This window comes from Saimiri boliviensis, chromosome 2 (assembly GCF_048565385.1).
Source record: "Saimiri boliviensis isolate mSaiBol1 chromosome 2, mSaiBol1.pri, whole genome shotgun sequence".
NCBI classification, from domain to species: Eukaryota; Metazoa; Chordata; class Mammalia; order Primates; family Cebidae; genus Saimiri; species Saimiri boliviensis.
The window spans coordinates 76151702-76168162 of NC_133450.1; the positions used below are offsets into that span (position 1 = coordinate 76151702).

The following is a 16461-nucleotide window of genomic DNA, read 5'->3' on the forward strand; positions in this document are numbered from 1 at the left end:
TCATATGGGTTATTTTTTTAAAGTGGTAAATAATTGCTTATTTCAAGGAAAGTAAATGAATTTAGACTAGCTGTTCATAGGATTCAACTTTTTTTCCCTTCTCTCAAAGTCGTTTCTAAGTGTAAACCAGTTTGTAGGTGTGACCAAACCATAGTTGTCCCACAGGTTTTCTTCTTGACTGACTATAAATAAAATTTTGTTTCCAGAACTTGATAATAAGTTATATCAAATGAAAACAAAGTTATTCTTGAATAACTGAAAGAACAACTGCAACCACTGAACTTGAAATTGAATGAGCTGAGTTTGAATCCCACCTCTTGCTTTATTAGCATTGAAGCAATGAATCCTACCTTTCTGAGTTTCAGTTTTATTGTATTCCAAACTGGAATTTAGAATAATAATGTCTCCATTTTGGGGTTTTTATGAGAATTGAAAAAGTCAGCACAGTCATACAGTATTTTTATCTACTATGTGTGTGTAGTAAATTTGGTGAATATTTAGTAATATTTTGTAAAGGTTCTTGTTGTAGAATGGAGATTTAAAAAATAAGTCACTAAAAGGCAACGTAAGTCGAACTAAAGATAATGAGAAAATACTCTTCCTAAATTCATGTAAATATAAGACTGGTACATCTTTGGCCACACCACAATTTAAACTCAATATATTATTTAAACTCAATATATTTAAACTCAATATATTTAAACTCAATATATTATTGAGTTTAAAAGAATCTGATTAATGATTTAACCAAAATATTTGGTAAAATTATGACTTTAAATATTGATATTGCATTGTTTTATTTCTTCAAGATTTATAGTGATGTGCAGGATGTTGAAGTCCTTATTCACAAACTAACAATTTTCCCATTGAATGGTATCAGTATACCTTTTAATAATTTTTGTTGTGTTTTTCTGATATGTCAGATGATCTTTTTCAGACTCATAAGGTAAAAAAATTGTCATGTACTTTGCTTTAACTATTTAATAAAGTATTCTTTTAAAATTACTTGAATTTTTATTAAATGTAAGCTTATTTAATTCAACAAATTCTATTTTTAAACAATGAATGTGCAGTCTATACCTTTATTTGCATAGTGACCAGTGAGCATTGCTGTTACCTTCAAAGTTCAGCCTGATTTCTCTCTTACAGTCTGAGAGACCAGGGAAAATAATTGCAAATAACAGGGAAGTATGAGTTGAGAGGCATATAAAGTAACTAGGGCCAAGGAGGTGGAGCTTTAGGGAGACTGAGTTTTAGCTTCGTGTAAAGAACACTGGTTTTTGTTTGCTTGCTTTGTTTTGATTTTAGTAATTAGAACTTTCTGGTAATGGAAATCTTATTCTCCATCACTGGAAACGTTCAAGTCAAGGTTGCATGACCTCTTAGGGCTATTTCAGAGAAACCTGGAAGCATACAGTGAGTGTACAGGTAGTGGTAGGCTGGAGATAATGAAGAAATGACCTCCAATGTTTTCACCAAACCAGGTAATCATTTCCTTATAATACATGAAGTCATTATTTTGAATTTATTTTCCTAGGTGGCCAATGGGGTTATCTTGGGGGCAGGCTTTTATAGTCCTAAGGGACAGCTTGACCATTAACTGAAAAAGTTTTTCTAAAGCAGTGCGGGCAGACATATTTGGTTGTCATGACTAGTGGCATTCCACTGACATTTAATGGGTAGAGGCTGGGTAGACATCCTATAATGCACAAGACAGCCTCCCACAGTAAAGAATTGTGTGGCCTGGCTGGGCACGGTGGCTCACCTTGTAATCCCAGCACTTTGGGAAGCCGAGGCGGGTGGATCACAAGGTCAGGAGTTTGAGACCAGCCTGGCCAACACAGTGAAACCCCGTCTCTACTAAAAATACAAAAATTAGCTGGGCGTGGTGGCGGGCGCATGTAATCCCAGCTACTCGGGAGACTGAAGCAGGAGAATTGCTTGAACCCAGGAAGCAGAGGTTGCAGTGAGTCAAGGTCATGCCACTGCACTAAAGCCTGGGTGACAGAGCTAGACTCCATCTGAAAAACAAAACAACCAAAAAAAGAACTGTGTGGCCCACAAATATCAGTGATGCTGAGATTGAGAAACTTTGATTTAAAGAAATTTAAAAATTAACTCTATATAAAATCTAACATTTGGGTTTTCTCCGTGTACTGAATGTAATGACCAGAGTGACTGTCCATAAAGAAGGTGCTAAGAATTGGCCAGGCGCAATGGCTAACGCCTGTAATCCCAACACTTTGGGAAGCTGAGACGGGTGGATCACCTGAGGTCAGGAGTTCAATACCAGCCTGGCCAACATGGCAAAACCCTGTCTCTAATAAAAATACAAAAATTAGCCAGATGTGGTGGCATGCGCGTGTAATCCCAGCTACTCTGGAGGCTGAGGCAGGAGAATTGCTCAAACCCAGGAGGCAGAGATTACAGTGAGCCAAGATTGCACCACTGCACTCCAGCCTGGTTGACAGAACGAGACTCTGTCTCAAAAAAAAAAAAAGGTGCTAAAAATTTATATTTACAGTTTCCCAACTAACGTTGGAGTGGTTTGCCAAGAATCTCTGGAAAAATTACATTAAATTTTAGAAAGTGTATTGTAAATTTTGTGGCTACATATGGCAATATAGAAAATAAAATAGGTTTGTTTTTTGGAGGGAAAGGTATGAATAAGACACCAAATTGCAATAATGTATATAATTTTATCTCACATTTATTATTGCATTGAAGATATTTTTGGAGGAAGAGTGTTATTTACAGATTTCCAAAAATAAACAACATTAGACTGTTCTGAATTTAATTGAATCTTTGTACATGTGGAAGAAATGTATTTAGTGTATTAGGAGTAAGAGATTTTCTCTATTACTTACTTTATTGTGTGACTTCAGGAAATACTTTTATTTTATGTTTTCTTTGCCATGGATGTTAGAGATAAATATGTCGATTAGTAAATTTTATTTTTATTTTATTTCTTTTAGATAGAGTCTTTGTTGCTCAGGTTTGAGTGCAGTGCCGTGATCTCAGCTCACTGCAGCCTCCACCTCCTGGGTTCAAGTGATTCTCCTGCCTCAGTCTCCCAAGTAACTGGGATTACAGGCATGCACCACTATGCCTGGCTAATTTTTGTATTTTTGGTAGAGACAGGGTTTCACCAATGTTGGCCAGGCTGGTCAAACTCCTGATCTTAGGTGATCCACCTGCTTCAGTCTCCCAGAGTGCTGGCATTATAGGCGTGAGCCACTGCACAGCTGTAAATTTTATTTTTAATAAAATATTTTTTTCCTTTAACTTATAGTAGATTTTAGATCCTTAGTGTTCTTTTAAAAACTGACTGCTGTAAACTTTACAAAATGTTTTATTTGGTGCAAAGTTTTTCTTTTCTTTTTTCTTTTCTTTTCTTTAATGGCCATTGTTTCTGATCTGTCAAAATTTTAAAATGTTTATAGTCACATCTCTGGTGTTTTGTTTTGTTTAAGACTGGTTTTCGCTTTGTCACTCAGGGAGAAGTGCAGTGATGCAATTATGGCTCACTGCAACCTCAAACTTCTGGGCTCAAGCAAGCTTCCCACCTCAGCTTCCCAAGTAACTGGGACCACTATACCCGGCTAAGTTTTTTTTTCTTTTTGTAGAGAGGGGATCTTGCTATGTTGCCCAGGCTGGTCTTGGACTCTTGGCTTCAAGTGATCCTCTTACCTCAGCATCCTCAAGAGCTGAGATTACTGGCATAAGTCACCATATCCAAGTCATATCTCTTCTCTTTTTTTAAATTAATGTTTTAATGTATGTATGTATGTATGTTTGTATTTATTTTTATTTATGTATTTTTTGAGACAGGGTCTCACTGTGTTGCCTGGGCTGGAGTGCAGTGGTCCAATCACACCTCACTGCAGCCTTGACCTCCCTGGGCTCAAGCGATCCTCCCACCTCACAGCCTCCTGAGTAGCTGGGACTACAGGCATGCACCACCATGTGCGGCCAATTTTTGTATTTTTTGTAGAGACAGGGTTTTATGGCTGGGCAAAGTGGTTCACACTTGTAATCCCAGCACTTTGGGAGGCTGAGTGGGAGGATCATTTGAGGTCAGGAGTTTGAGATAAAGTTTTGCTTTGTTGCCCAGGCTGGTCTCTTACTCCTGGGCTCAAACAATCCACCTGCTTTTGCCTCCCAAAGTACTAGGATTACAGGCGTGAGCCTCTGTGCCCAGCACCCAGTCCATATCACTTTGATAAGTCTTTTTTTCTAAGGCTGGAGAAGGCAACGTTTTTTCTTCTGTAAATGGCCAGGTACCAAATATTTTCTGCTTTATTGGCTCTACAGTCTCTTTGTCAACTACTCAGTTCTGCCATTGTGGTGAAAGCAGCCATAGACAATTTAAAAATGGATGGGTGTGGCTGTATTTCAATAAAACTTTATTTATAAAAACAAAATCATAGTTGTCATGTGTGTCCCAGGGCAGTTAGAAAATTGATGTTTACACACAAGCAAACAGCTCACATGCCCCTTCCCAGTTTCTCTCTTTTAAAAAACATTTAGTGGTTAGGAATATGGGTCTGGAATCAAATTTGGATTTAAATTTTATTTTGTAATTGTCTGATTGTGTGATTTTGATCAAGTTATTTAACCTGTCAAGACTTAGCTTTCTCATCGGTAAAAATGAGGATGTAATAGGACCTACGTTATTTTAAGAGTGTTGTTAGGATTAAATGAGAAGGCATGTGAAGGACTAGTATAATGGCTGGCGTACAGTAAATGCCTAATAAATTATTTGCTAATTTCTAAAATTTATATGAAGTATGGTAGAAGATAAATCACTATAATGACATTTGTGCTTTATAACAGGAAAAGCAAAATATAAATTTGAATATTAGCAAATTATATATTAAAAAATGATAAAACTGTTAGCGATCATTGCTGCTAGTTGAGCAGAATGCAAGAATCATGTTTAAAATTTAAAAAGCAAACTGAGTCTTTTCTTGCTCTGTTATACCATTGCTAATGTAATAGTAATAGTATATTGCTTGGATTTGTAGTTGTAGCATAAGATAAACGTTTTCCTTATTGCTACCAAGTATTAATGATCATTAGGATGTATTTTTCTTGGAATTCTTTAATGTTAGACTGTTATGGCCAAAATGTTTTAGTATTACATATTGGTAGGCTAAACTATGTTTACTTAAAAATGTGAAAGTTCTTTTTGTTGTGGATTTACTGCAAAAGATGAAAGCCATAAGATTGGCATTTCTATTTAAATATAAATCTCAAATGCCAGTCTGTTGCATTATTTATGTGTGAAACAACCAAACTACTGTTTAAATTAAGGAAGTGTCTTCCATGTGATAAGTGTTCAGTAAACATTTGACAAATAAATTTGGAAACAAAGGATCCCTGAGTAAAATAAGACTGGATGTGGTGGCTCACACCTGTAATTCCAGCACTTTGGGATGCTGAGGCGGGTGGATCACCTGAGGTCAGGCGTTCAAGAACAGCCTTGCAAGATAGTGAAACCCCATCTCTACTAAAAATACAAAAATTAGCCGGGCATGGTGGCGGGCACCTGTAATCCCAGCTATTCGGGAGGCAGAGGCAGATAATCGCTTGAACCCAGGAGGCGGAGGTTGTAGTGAGCTGAGATCACACCACTGCACTCCAGCCTGGGTGACAGAGTGAGAGATTGTCTCAAAAAAAAAAGGTGGGGGGAGTGATATTTTCTACTTTTTAGGTATTTTTATTTGCTTTGAAAAGTGAGATGGCAAAAAGATTCTCTCCCCAAATACCTATATTTCTGAGAAGTAAGTAAAATAGTGAAAACTCTTTAAAATTTTATAGTGTTCATTATACTTTCATTCTTTTTTTTTTTTTTTTTGAGACGGAGTTTTGCTCTTGTTACCCAGGCTGGAGTGCAATGGCGCGATCTCAGCTCACCGCAACCTCCGCCTCCTGGGTTCAGGCAATTCTCCTGCCTCAGCCTCCTGAGTAGCTGGGATTACAGGCACGTGCCACCACGCCCAGCTAATGTTTTGTATTTTTAGTGGAGACGGGGTTTCACCATGTTGACCAGGATGGTCTCGATCTCTCGACCTCGTGATCCACCCGCCTCGGCCTCCCAAAGTGCTGGGATTACAGGCTTGAGCCACCGCGCCCGGCCCTATACTTTCATTCTTAAAGATTAAATGTATTCAGCATGCAGTGCTAATGATCTTTGTCTTCTAGGTTTTATAGAATTAGCCCAAAAATACTGTGAAAATGAGTTTTTTATTTCACCTAGTAGGCAGAAGGGCACTACCTTTTCATTTTTATCAAGATAAATTGTACTTCTTGAAATTAAAATATGCAATATGAAAAATAGAATTAAGCTCTTTTCACTGTTAGACTGCCTCACTTGATTTTCTTTCATCTTGTGCAATAATTGTGAATCCTTTTCCTAACTTTAAATGGTAATAAATAGGTAATACTAACTTTAAAGTTAACCTCTTCCAATATTTCCTGCTGATCAAGGTAAATTTTTACCGTTGCTCAAAAGTTGGACTACCAAATGATTGATCTTATTTTTCACATACATGTACATTTTTGTTTGTTTGTTTGTTTTTTGAGACTGAGTCTTGTTCTGTCACCCAGGCTGGAGTGCAGTGGAGTTGCTCACTGCAACCTCAGCCCCCTGAGTTCAAATGATCCTCCCGCCTCAGCTTCCCAAGTAGCTGGGACTACAGGCACATGCCACTACACCTGTCTAAATTTTGTATTTTTTTGGTTAGAGATTTTGCCATGTTGCCCAGGCTTGTCTCAAACTCTTAGGCTTAAGTGATCCACCTGCCTTGGCCTCTCAAAATGCTGACATTATAGGTGTGAGTCACTGTGCCCAGCCACATGTAAAGTTTTAAAACATGCATGGCTATGGGCACTCCTGCCAGAGGTGGGGTCTAGCTCCTGGGAAGTAAAATCCAACATTCCACCCCTCACCCCTTTCATTTGTGTCCTTAAAGTCCTGCATAGTTTGTAGCCAGGGGACTGACATTGATTGCTTACCTTGGTCTCATCCTAGGCTGTTTTTTCTGACTTGTTCCTACACTATCATCTTAGCTAGAGTTAGGATAAGAGAAGAGCAGAAGTGTAGGGAGGCAGCAGGATAGGGCCTGAGCATTGCTTAAATTGGGGGTAAGGTGTATTCCCTTCTTTTACTTGTACATTTTGTGTAATTCACACGTGAATAGTGAAGGTGAGGAATCCTTTGGTGCTCGCAACCGGCAAGAGTCGAGGAGGCAGTGTGGATATACAGAATAAAGATAACCCCATACCATGCTTCCCCAGCAGTCTGCCAACAACTCACCGTTAGTTCCCTCCGGCCAAGTGTCTTGTCCAGTGTGGACCTAGCTTTCTTGTGATAGTCCTACACCTGGCCTCTACCCCACTAAGAGGTCCTGGGCATCTGTGATGAGATTGCTTCATTCCTAAGACTATGGAAACTGACCTTGAGCTTTGGTCTGTGCAGATTGAACTTTTGTCCATCTGCTTACTTAGAGACGTGGGAATGGGTTCTTTGAAATGCTTTCCCTTGTTTTTCCTGGGATAACTGAATAGGGGCAGAATGAGGAAGAGGAGAAAGAATACCATTTTCATTGGATTGGATTTGTGTTTCAGCTTTCAACTTACTGGAGAATTTATTACATATTTTGTACATATTTAATTATTGATAATTTAGTATTTGTTTATGAAATAGTATAATTTAGGAAATACTGATCTTGATCATCACTCTTTATTTTAAAGGTGAATTATCTTACTTGCTATTGTAAATGAAAATAGTTTTAAAAGCGGTAATATTAGAATCCTATAAATCCGATTTCTTACTGTGTGACCTTGGGAAAGCTGCATCATCTCTGAGCATCATTTTTCTCATATGTAACATGGGCAGAATATCTGTCTTAGAAGCTTATTGTTGGAAATCACCCTGTTTACTCATACAGTGGGTGCTCAGTAAAATTGTTTTATCATTATTACCTAATAGTATATTTGTAATTATACTATTAGGTAAGAGCACCACAAATGGAAATATGAAGAGGTGTGGTTGTATAAAAACCCTTAAAAACTTTGTGCTAGTTTTTATAGTACATATAAGGATACAGGTGCCCAGTTTGGAGTCTTTCTGTCAGTCTTATTTCTAAATAAAAAAATAATTTCCTTGAGGTCAGAAACTAATTTGTATCTCACAATGTAGAGCACAAAAAATTAGTGACTTCAATATTGGTGAATTGAATGAAAAGGCAAGATGGCTAGGAAATTTCAACAGGTGGCTGCTGTTAGCTACTACAGTTTTATTTTTTAATTTGAAAGATGCATGCTTATGTGTTAATAATCTATTTTTGCAAAAATTAAAAAAAACCTTTTCTTTTAATTAGGAGAGAGAAGCTCTTCAGAAACAGCTAGATGAAGCAAATCGAGAAGCACAAAAATATCGACAGCAGCTTCTAAAGAAAGAACAGGAAGCAGAGGCCTACAGACAGAAGTTGGAAGCTATGACTCGTCTTCAGACTAATAAAGAAGCTGTTTAATTGAAACAAACTTGTAGTTTGATTTTACTTTTGGTCAAGAAAGAATACAATCTTGAACTGTACATAACAAAGGTACAGCCATGGGAATACAGGATAAGAGAAGAGACTACAGATTGATAATTGGACTTAAGCCATGAGCTCTGAATTCTTGTAACATAAAACTTTACTTTAGAAGTTGTGAAATGTATTTAAAACTGAATTCTGTAAATAGTTTTTTTTTTTTTTACAGTTCCAAATGAGCTGATAATTGTTGAAGAGATCCAAAACCACAATAAGCCACTGTTTTTGTGAATTCTTTTTGATTTTAGTACAAACCTTAATTTCTCAGAAACAGAACAGTTTTAAGGGTGATCGTTGTTGATTAGACCAAATGTTGTGTAATAATTATGGTGGACTGATGCTGGAATTACTCCTGTAGGTATAAACCTCTATATGAAGAGAAGATTTCTCCCAGGAAATCTTTGTACAGCTTTAAGTTGTCTCAGATTCTCTGAAAACATTTTTTAGAAAGTAAAATTTTTATATTTGTTCAATTTCAGCTATACCCAAGTAAATTTACATGTATATGAAGCAAATATTTTTTAAACTTTTTGTTTGTACATATTCTGCATGTTTTATAATTTCAAAATGCATCACTTTTATAGGTATTTCTCCCACAAAAATGATGAAAGTGACCAGAAAAAAACAAAAACAAAACCCACCCCTTTACTGTGTAGGTCATTGAAACTAAGTAAGCTAGCAGCGGGTTTTATTAGAATGACAATGTTCTTGGAAGGAGCAGCCTACAAGATAACTTGAAGTTGCCAATTCTGCAAAATCTGTGCTTTTTCGAAAATTTAATAGTGGGGATGTGAAACTGTATTCTGTGCCTTCCATCATGGTTTCCACATGTAAGCACTTTAAGGCACTGGATTTTAAGATAATGTTTTTGGAAAACTCAATGCATATGGGTTTCTGAAATATTTTATGGACTTATTTCTCCCCAGGAAATTATTCTTATGGAAAAAAATTGCTTTTGTATGTAGAACAGGAACTTTTGTACTACAGTGATGCAATAGACATGTCTAATGTAGCTTCTGCTTTTCCCTTTGAAAGCTCAATATCTGTGCTATGACTTGCTCTCATCACAATATTGTTGAATTCCACAATGTATGGATATTAAACACTGGCAGACTGTTATTATTATTATTTTGGTAAAACATTACTTCAACCCTTTTTTCTTGCTTTATTTTTCAGTGTTTTATTGCTTTATGAAAATGTTTAACCCTAAAATCCCTCTAGGTTATCTATACTGTATAAAGAAGCAATTACCCTTAAAACTGTACTCTGGCCTACTTTTCTATTTTGCAATTAAATATCTTTTTCACATATGTTCATTGTAGACCTATGTTTTTGTCACATCTTACTAGCACATTAAAAGTGTTATCCAGCCGGGCGCGGTGGCTCAAGCCTGTAATCCCAGCACTTTGGGAGGCCGAGGCTGGTGGATCACGAGGTCAAGAGATCGAGACCATCCTGGTCAACATGGTGAAACTCTGTCTCTACTAAAAATACAAAAATTAGCCGAGCATGGTAGTGCATACCTGTAATCCCAGCTACTCAGGAGGCTGAGGCAGGAGAATTGCCTGAACCCAGGAGGTGGAGGTTGCGGTGAGCCAAAATCGCACCATTGCACTCCAGCCTGGGTAACAAGAGTGAAACTCCGTCTCAAATAAAAAAAATAAATAAAAAGTGTTATCCTACTGCATATTTGAGCCAACACAGGAAAATATTTTATACTCTCCACAATGTGACTTTAAAAGTCCTGAGGTAACTTTTGAGAATTTGTTAAGTCTCTCACTGGAATTACCAGTGTATTTGTTAATGTAATAAAGGGGTCTGTGGTCTGTCAGCCTGATGCTTACTATTGGAAGTGTTTAAAAAGGACTTAGGGCAAATTGAAAAACTCTACAAGGAAGAGGAGAAAGATCTTTTTCAATTTTCCACTAAATTTGACAAATTTTAAGTGATCCAAAAACTAGGTTTTTAAAATGCCGGGCTATATTTTCAGTAGCATGATATGACTTTTTCTGCAGTCCTGGAAAGTCAGTAGAGAATGTCACTTTCTGGTTACTCTGGCACATTAGTTTGTCATGTTAGGCAGGGGTCTGGTACAGCAGCCAGGTACCCTGACTTGTGATGCTGGAGCAGACAAGGCCAATGTCTTCACCCCAGAGTGCAGCCGCTATAGAGTTTTGCTTCCAGACCAGGCTGACCCTGAAAAGTCTTGGGACAGTGTTGGAAACAACTTTGTGAAAGCTAACTTAATGTCATCTTTGACTTCCAGTCTCCTCTTCTGCTTGAGACTTTACCTGGTGCAAGAAATAATTTTGATGCCTGATAACAACAGCTGGCATAGATGGGAGAATATAATTGGTGCTTAAAAGGTAGGTCTGTGATAGCATCAGGTACTCAGGTATGAAGGAAGCTAACATTTTTCAGAGCCATTGTTACATAACTTGAAATTTCTCAATCATTTACATCTGATTTACTGTTCTGTAAAACCAATACTTAGACAAGAATTTGTAATTAAAATGGGTTTCTTTTTTCCTTCACTTATTTCATGCTGTTTTCAGGTGGGCTATAAAAGTTTGCATTCTAGTCATTCTCAATGGTACTCTGACAAGAGGATTTAAAGAACTGACAAAAATAACAGTATATGAAATAAAAGTTATCAGAAATCCACACGATTGTTTACATAGTGATGGATTTCTAGTTAGCAGTTATCTGTTTACCACATCACAAATTATTTCCACATATATGAATATAATTATTTCCCCATGTATGAACAAACACCTCAAGCAACCTTTCTCAACTAGGGTTCTGCAAGACAAGCAAGCCGTTTAATGTTATGGTGTTAAGAATTATTTTCTTTCCTATGCACCTAAAATAGTTCTTGTTATGTACTATCTAGACACTGAGCACATGAGGCCTCTTCACTGCCCAATTACTTGATTCAGAGTTAACATTTCCTTCTGGATAGTCACTGGACCTCTAGGATTATAAATTCTAGATTGAATCTGTGATGCTTTCAGAAAGCCTCATCAGAGAAGTAGTATCTGCAGGGACTGTGCTTCTCAACTAATTTTCCTTTATTGTTATTTATATCTTAATTACTTCACAAAAGGACTTGTGATATCATTTGTTTTCATTGGCTTTTAGGAATCCTTTTTTTTTTTTTTTTTTTTTTTTTTGAGACTGAGTTTCGCTCTTGTTGCCCAGGCTGGAGTGCAGTGGTACAGTCTCGGCTCACTGCAACCTCCATCTCCCGGGTTGAAGTGATTCTCCTGCCTTAGCCTCCTGAGTAGCTGGAATTTCAGGCATGTGCCACCATGCCCAGCTAATTTTGTATTTTTAGTAGAGACGGGGTTTCTCCACGTTGGTCAGGCTGGTCTTGAACTCCCGACCTCAGGTGATCTGCCTGCCTTGGCCTCCCAAAGTGCTGGGATTACAGGCATGAGCCACCGTGCCTGACCAGGAATTATTTTATTTATTTTCTTTTCTTTTTTTTTTTTTTTTTAATTTTTAGGCCCAGTTAATCAACTTGGAATTATTTTCTTAACGTCAATCTTTTGTGATATGAATGGCAAAATACTTTTTTTTTTTCTTTTTGAGACATCTCACCTCAGGCTGGAGGAGTGCAGTGGTGCGATCTTGGCTCACTGCAGCTTCTGCTGCCCAGGTTCAAGCTATTCTCCTGCCTCAGCCTCCCAAGTAGCTAGGATTACAGGCTTGCACCACCTCTCTTGGCTAATTTCTGTATTTTTAGTAGATACGGTGTTTCATCATCTTGGTCAGGCTGGTCTTGAGCTCCTGAACTCATGATCCACTCACCTCGGCCTCCCAAAGTTCTGGGATGACAGGCTTGAGCCACCGTGCCTGGCCCAGAATAGTTCTTTTATTTTGCCACTGGATTGCTCTATTTCCTCCCCCCGCCCCCCGTCCCTCAGCCTCCCAAGTAGCTGGGATTACAGGCACCTGACACCACTCCTGGTTAATTTTTTTGGTGTGTGTATTAATAGTAGTGTCGTACTTTAGGTTCTGGGGTACATGTGCAGAATGTGCAGGTTTGTTACATAGGTATACAAGTGCCATGGCGGTTTGCTGCATCCATCATCCTGTCATCTACATTAGGTATTTCTCCTAATGCTATCCGTCACCTAGCCTCCCACCCCTCTGCTATCCCTCCCCTAGTCACCCACCCTCCAACGGGCCCTGGTGTATGATGTTCCCCTCCCTGTGTCAATGTGTTTTCATTGTTCAACACCCACTTAAGAGTGAGAACATGCATGTTTGGTTTCGTGTTCTTGTATCATTTTGCTGAGAATGATGGTTTCCAGCTTTCTCCATGTTCCTGCAAAGGACATGAACTCATCCTTTTTTATGGCTGCATAGTGTTCCATGGTGTATATGTGCCACATTTTCTTTCTCCAGTCTATTGTTGATGGGCATTTGGGTCGGTTCCAAGTCTTTTCTATTGTGAACAGTGCTGCAATAAACATATGTGTGTATGTGTCTTTATAATAGAATGATTTATGATCCTTTGGGTATATACCCAGTAATGGGATTGCTGGGTCAAATGGTATTTCTATTTCTAGATCTTTGAGGAATGGCTACACTGTCTTCCACAATGACTGAACTAATATGCACTCCCACAACAGTATAAAAGCTTTCCTGTTTCTCCACATCCTCTCCAGCATCTGTTTTCTCCTGATTTTTTAATGATTGCCATTCTAACTGGGATGAGATGGTATCTCAATGTGGTTTTAATTTGCATTTCTCTAATGACCACTGATGAGAAGCTTTTTTTTCTTATGTTTATTGGCTGCATAAATGTCTCTTTTGAGAAGTATCTGTTTGTATTCTTTGCCCACTTTTTGATGGGGTTGTATTTTTCTATTTCTTAATGGTGGTTGGAGAAGAAAATTAAAGAGAAAAGGGTATAAATGGGGAATATTATATAATGAAAACTATACAGATGGTCCCCAATTTATTTATGTTGCTTGATTTATGTTGTTTGGCTTCACAGTGGGCTTATCAGTGTATTAATTGCATTTTACATTTATGATATTTTTTACTTAGGATGGGTTTATCAGGATGTAACCCCATTGTAAGTCAGAGAGCATCTGAACTTGTTTGTAATAAAAAGATCTGTTTACAAATATGTTTGTCCAAAACATATGGTTAATGAAAATCTATACCAGTATATGTCTTCAACATGATCATTTATGATGTTACTGCAAATTAGAAGAAACCCTTGCTCATAACAGGAATTGATGAGTTGATAGAAATATTCATGAATACTTTATTCTCATGTGACTGATTTTTTTCCATACTACTCTATACAAAGTTTTTCCTGATAAATATCTATAAAGTTTCTTTGTATATTTCTTTAATACCTGAAAGACTCTGAGAGCTGACTCAAAATAAAATAGAACAAGAAGAAAAACCTTTTCAGGTAAAATCACAAACAAAGGAACCTTAATGTCCATATGGATGGGTTCCCAAGGCATTAGTACTCAGGCTTATATAGCAAATAGAAAAAAATATTTTCCATTTACCTGGCTTCTATTGAATAAATAACTTTTCCATTATGTCAGATCAACTTAGGAATGGACTAACTAATAGATTTGTTATTTTATTAAATAATATTTACCATGCTTGGATTTCATTATAGATAACTAGTCTGTTGCAGTTTTGAATGATGTTTGTTATTTGCTTCCTCTGTTAGTTGAGAAAACCTGATGTACAGGGACTCAGTTTGACGTAAGCTCTCCATATTCATTCTCGGATTATTCTGTGTAACCTACGTTGGAAAATATGGTATTATCATTGGAAATATGCTTCTGGTTCCAAATCAAAATTTTGATATCAATGTTTTTGTGACTCATTGAAACTGTTTTCCAAATATACAGATATATAGTCTTGATTCTCTTGATACACTGAGCTCCTTTAAAATTTTTCACTTCAATGATAATCAAATTTTGAACATAATTTGGGTACAATTTCTAGGGGCTCTTTATTTTCAGATAAATAACTCCCTCCTGCATCCCCAAAAAACTATCATTTGCTTTTTGGAAAAATTTTGACCTTGTTTCTGAGATTCTGTTCATTACATTTTATTAATTGTTTCCTCAGTTTTGTTTTGTTTTGTTTTAGATGGAGACTCACTCTGTCACCCAGGCTGTGCACTGGGGCAATCTCAGCTCACTGCATCCCTCACCTCCCAGGTTCAAGCAATTCTCATCCCTCAGCATCCGAGTAGCTGGGACTACAGGCATGCACCACCACACCTGGCTAATTTTTGTATTTTTTTTTTTTTTTTGAGACGGAGTTTCGCTCTTGTTACCCAGGCTGGAGTGCAATGGCGCAATCTCGGCTCACCGCAACCTCCGCCTCCTGGGTTCAGGCAATTCTCCTGCCTCAGCCTCCTGAGTAGCTGGGATTATGGGCACGCGCCACCATGCCCAGCTAATTTTTTGTATTTTTAGTAGAGACGGGGTTTCACCATGTTGACCAGGTTGGTCTCGATCTCTCGACCTTGTGATCCACCCGCCTCGGCCTCCCAAAGTGCTGGGATTACAGGCTTGAGCCACCGCGCCCGGCAATTTTTGTATTTTTAATAGAGATGGGGTTTCACCATGTTGGCAGGCTGGTCTCAAACTCCTGATGTCAAATGATCTGCCCATTTTGGCCTCCCAAAGTGCTGGGATTTCAGGCATAGGCCACCATGCCTAGCCCTAGCTTTCTTAGTTTTTAATTTGGATAGTTTTGATCTCATGTGCATGGTTGACATGTTTTCCACATCTATAAATATGTAATATTATCAAATACAATTCCAATCTTACTACTGATTCATTACATGATTATAATTTTTAACTGTATGTATTATTTAAATGTCTTCTTTATTTTTCTTGAACTCCTGACCTCAGGTGATCCACCCACCTCGGCCTCCCAAAGTGCTAGGATTACAGGCATGAGCCACCGCGCCCGGCCTTTAAATGTCTTCTTTATTTTTCTATAAGCAAACAATTTTCTTATACATTTTTCTGTGCCAGTTAACAGTCAGTAGATTGTTTTCGTATGACTATTTTTTATTATTCTAGACTTATACCATCTTCATCATGACTCTTAAGAATTGTTTAAATTGCTCTGCATGTAGGCAAGCAAAAAGAAGAAAAAAAAGAATTGTTTAAATTGCATTCATTTACTATTTTTTGAAGTTTTCAAGAAAGATCACAGAGAATAATGGAACATCCATGTACCTGCCAACCACATTTAATATATCTTAAGTCGGCCTTCTTTGCTTTAGTTCTTTTAAGAAATAGAATGTTACAGATGTAGTTTAATGTCTTTTGTTTTCTTCCCATATCCCATTCCCTTCCTCTCTCCTTAAAGATTATCATCAACCACTATCCTAGGCATGAGATGTTTCTGTCTACAGTTTTCCTTGTGCTTTTATTATTGACTGGATTTCAGAACTATATGGTAGAGTTTTGTGTGGTTCTTAAACTTGATTAAGGTTATTATACTATATAAGTAGCATTCTGCATATTGATTTTTTCAGTTAAACAGTATATTAGATATTCATGTTTATACTTGAATATCTAAGTCATTCATTTAGACATATAAAATTAAATAAGAATGTATCATAATTTGTCATTTTTCTCTGTATAGAAATATGACTTCCAATTTCTTGGTATTGAAAATAGTGCTGTAATGAACATCCTTGCATATTATTTCCTTATAGCATATGCTAAGTTTCCCAGAGGCACGTACCTAGCAATGAAATTGTTAGGTCTACAGTAGTCAACCTTACCAGATATTGTAAAATTGTTTTCTAAAGTAAAATGAGTGACTAATGATAATTTTCATCTTATCA

At 37.3% G+C, this 16461-nt stretch overlaps 1 protein-coding gene across 10 annotated transcripts in view; it reads left to right on the forward strand.

Annotated features, from left to right (window-relative positions):
* Positions 1–9910, forward strand: part of GABPB1 (GA binding protein transcription factor subunit beta 1) — a 68714-nt gene extending 58804 nt beyond the window's left edge. For all 10 annotated transcript variants that reach the window (XM_074393612.1, XM_074393614.1, XM_074393616.1 and 7 more), the window contains one exon: positions 8388–9910. In XM_074393612.1, coding sequence (XP_074249713.1) covers positions 8388–8540 — 153 coding nt within the window. In that variant the 3' untranslated portion in view covers positions 8541–9910. The remainder of the gene's footprint in view (positions 1–8387) is intronic.
* Positions 9911–16461: the final 6551 nt, after the last annotated feature.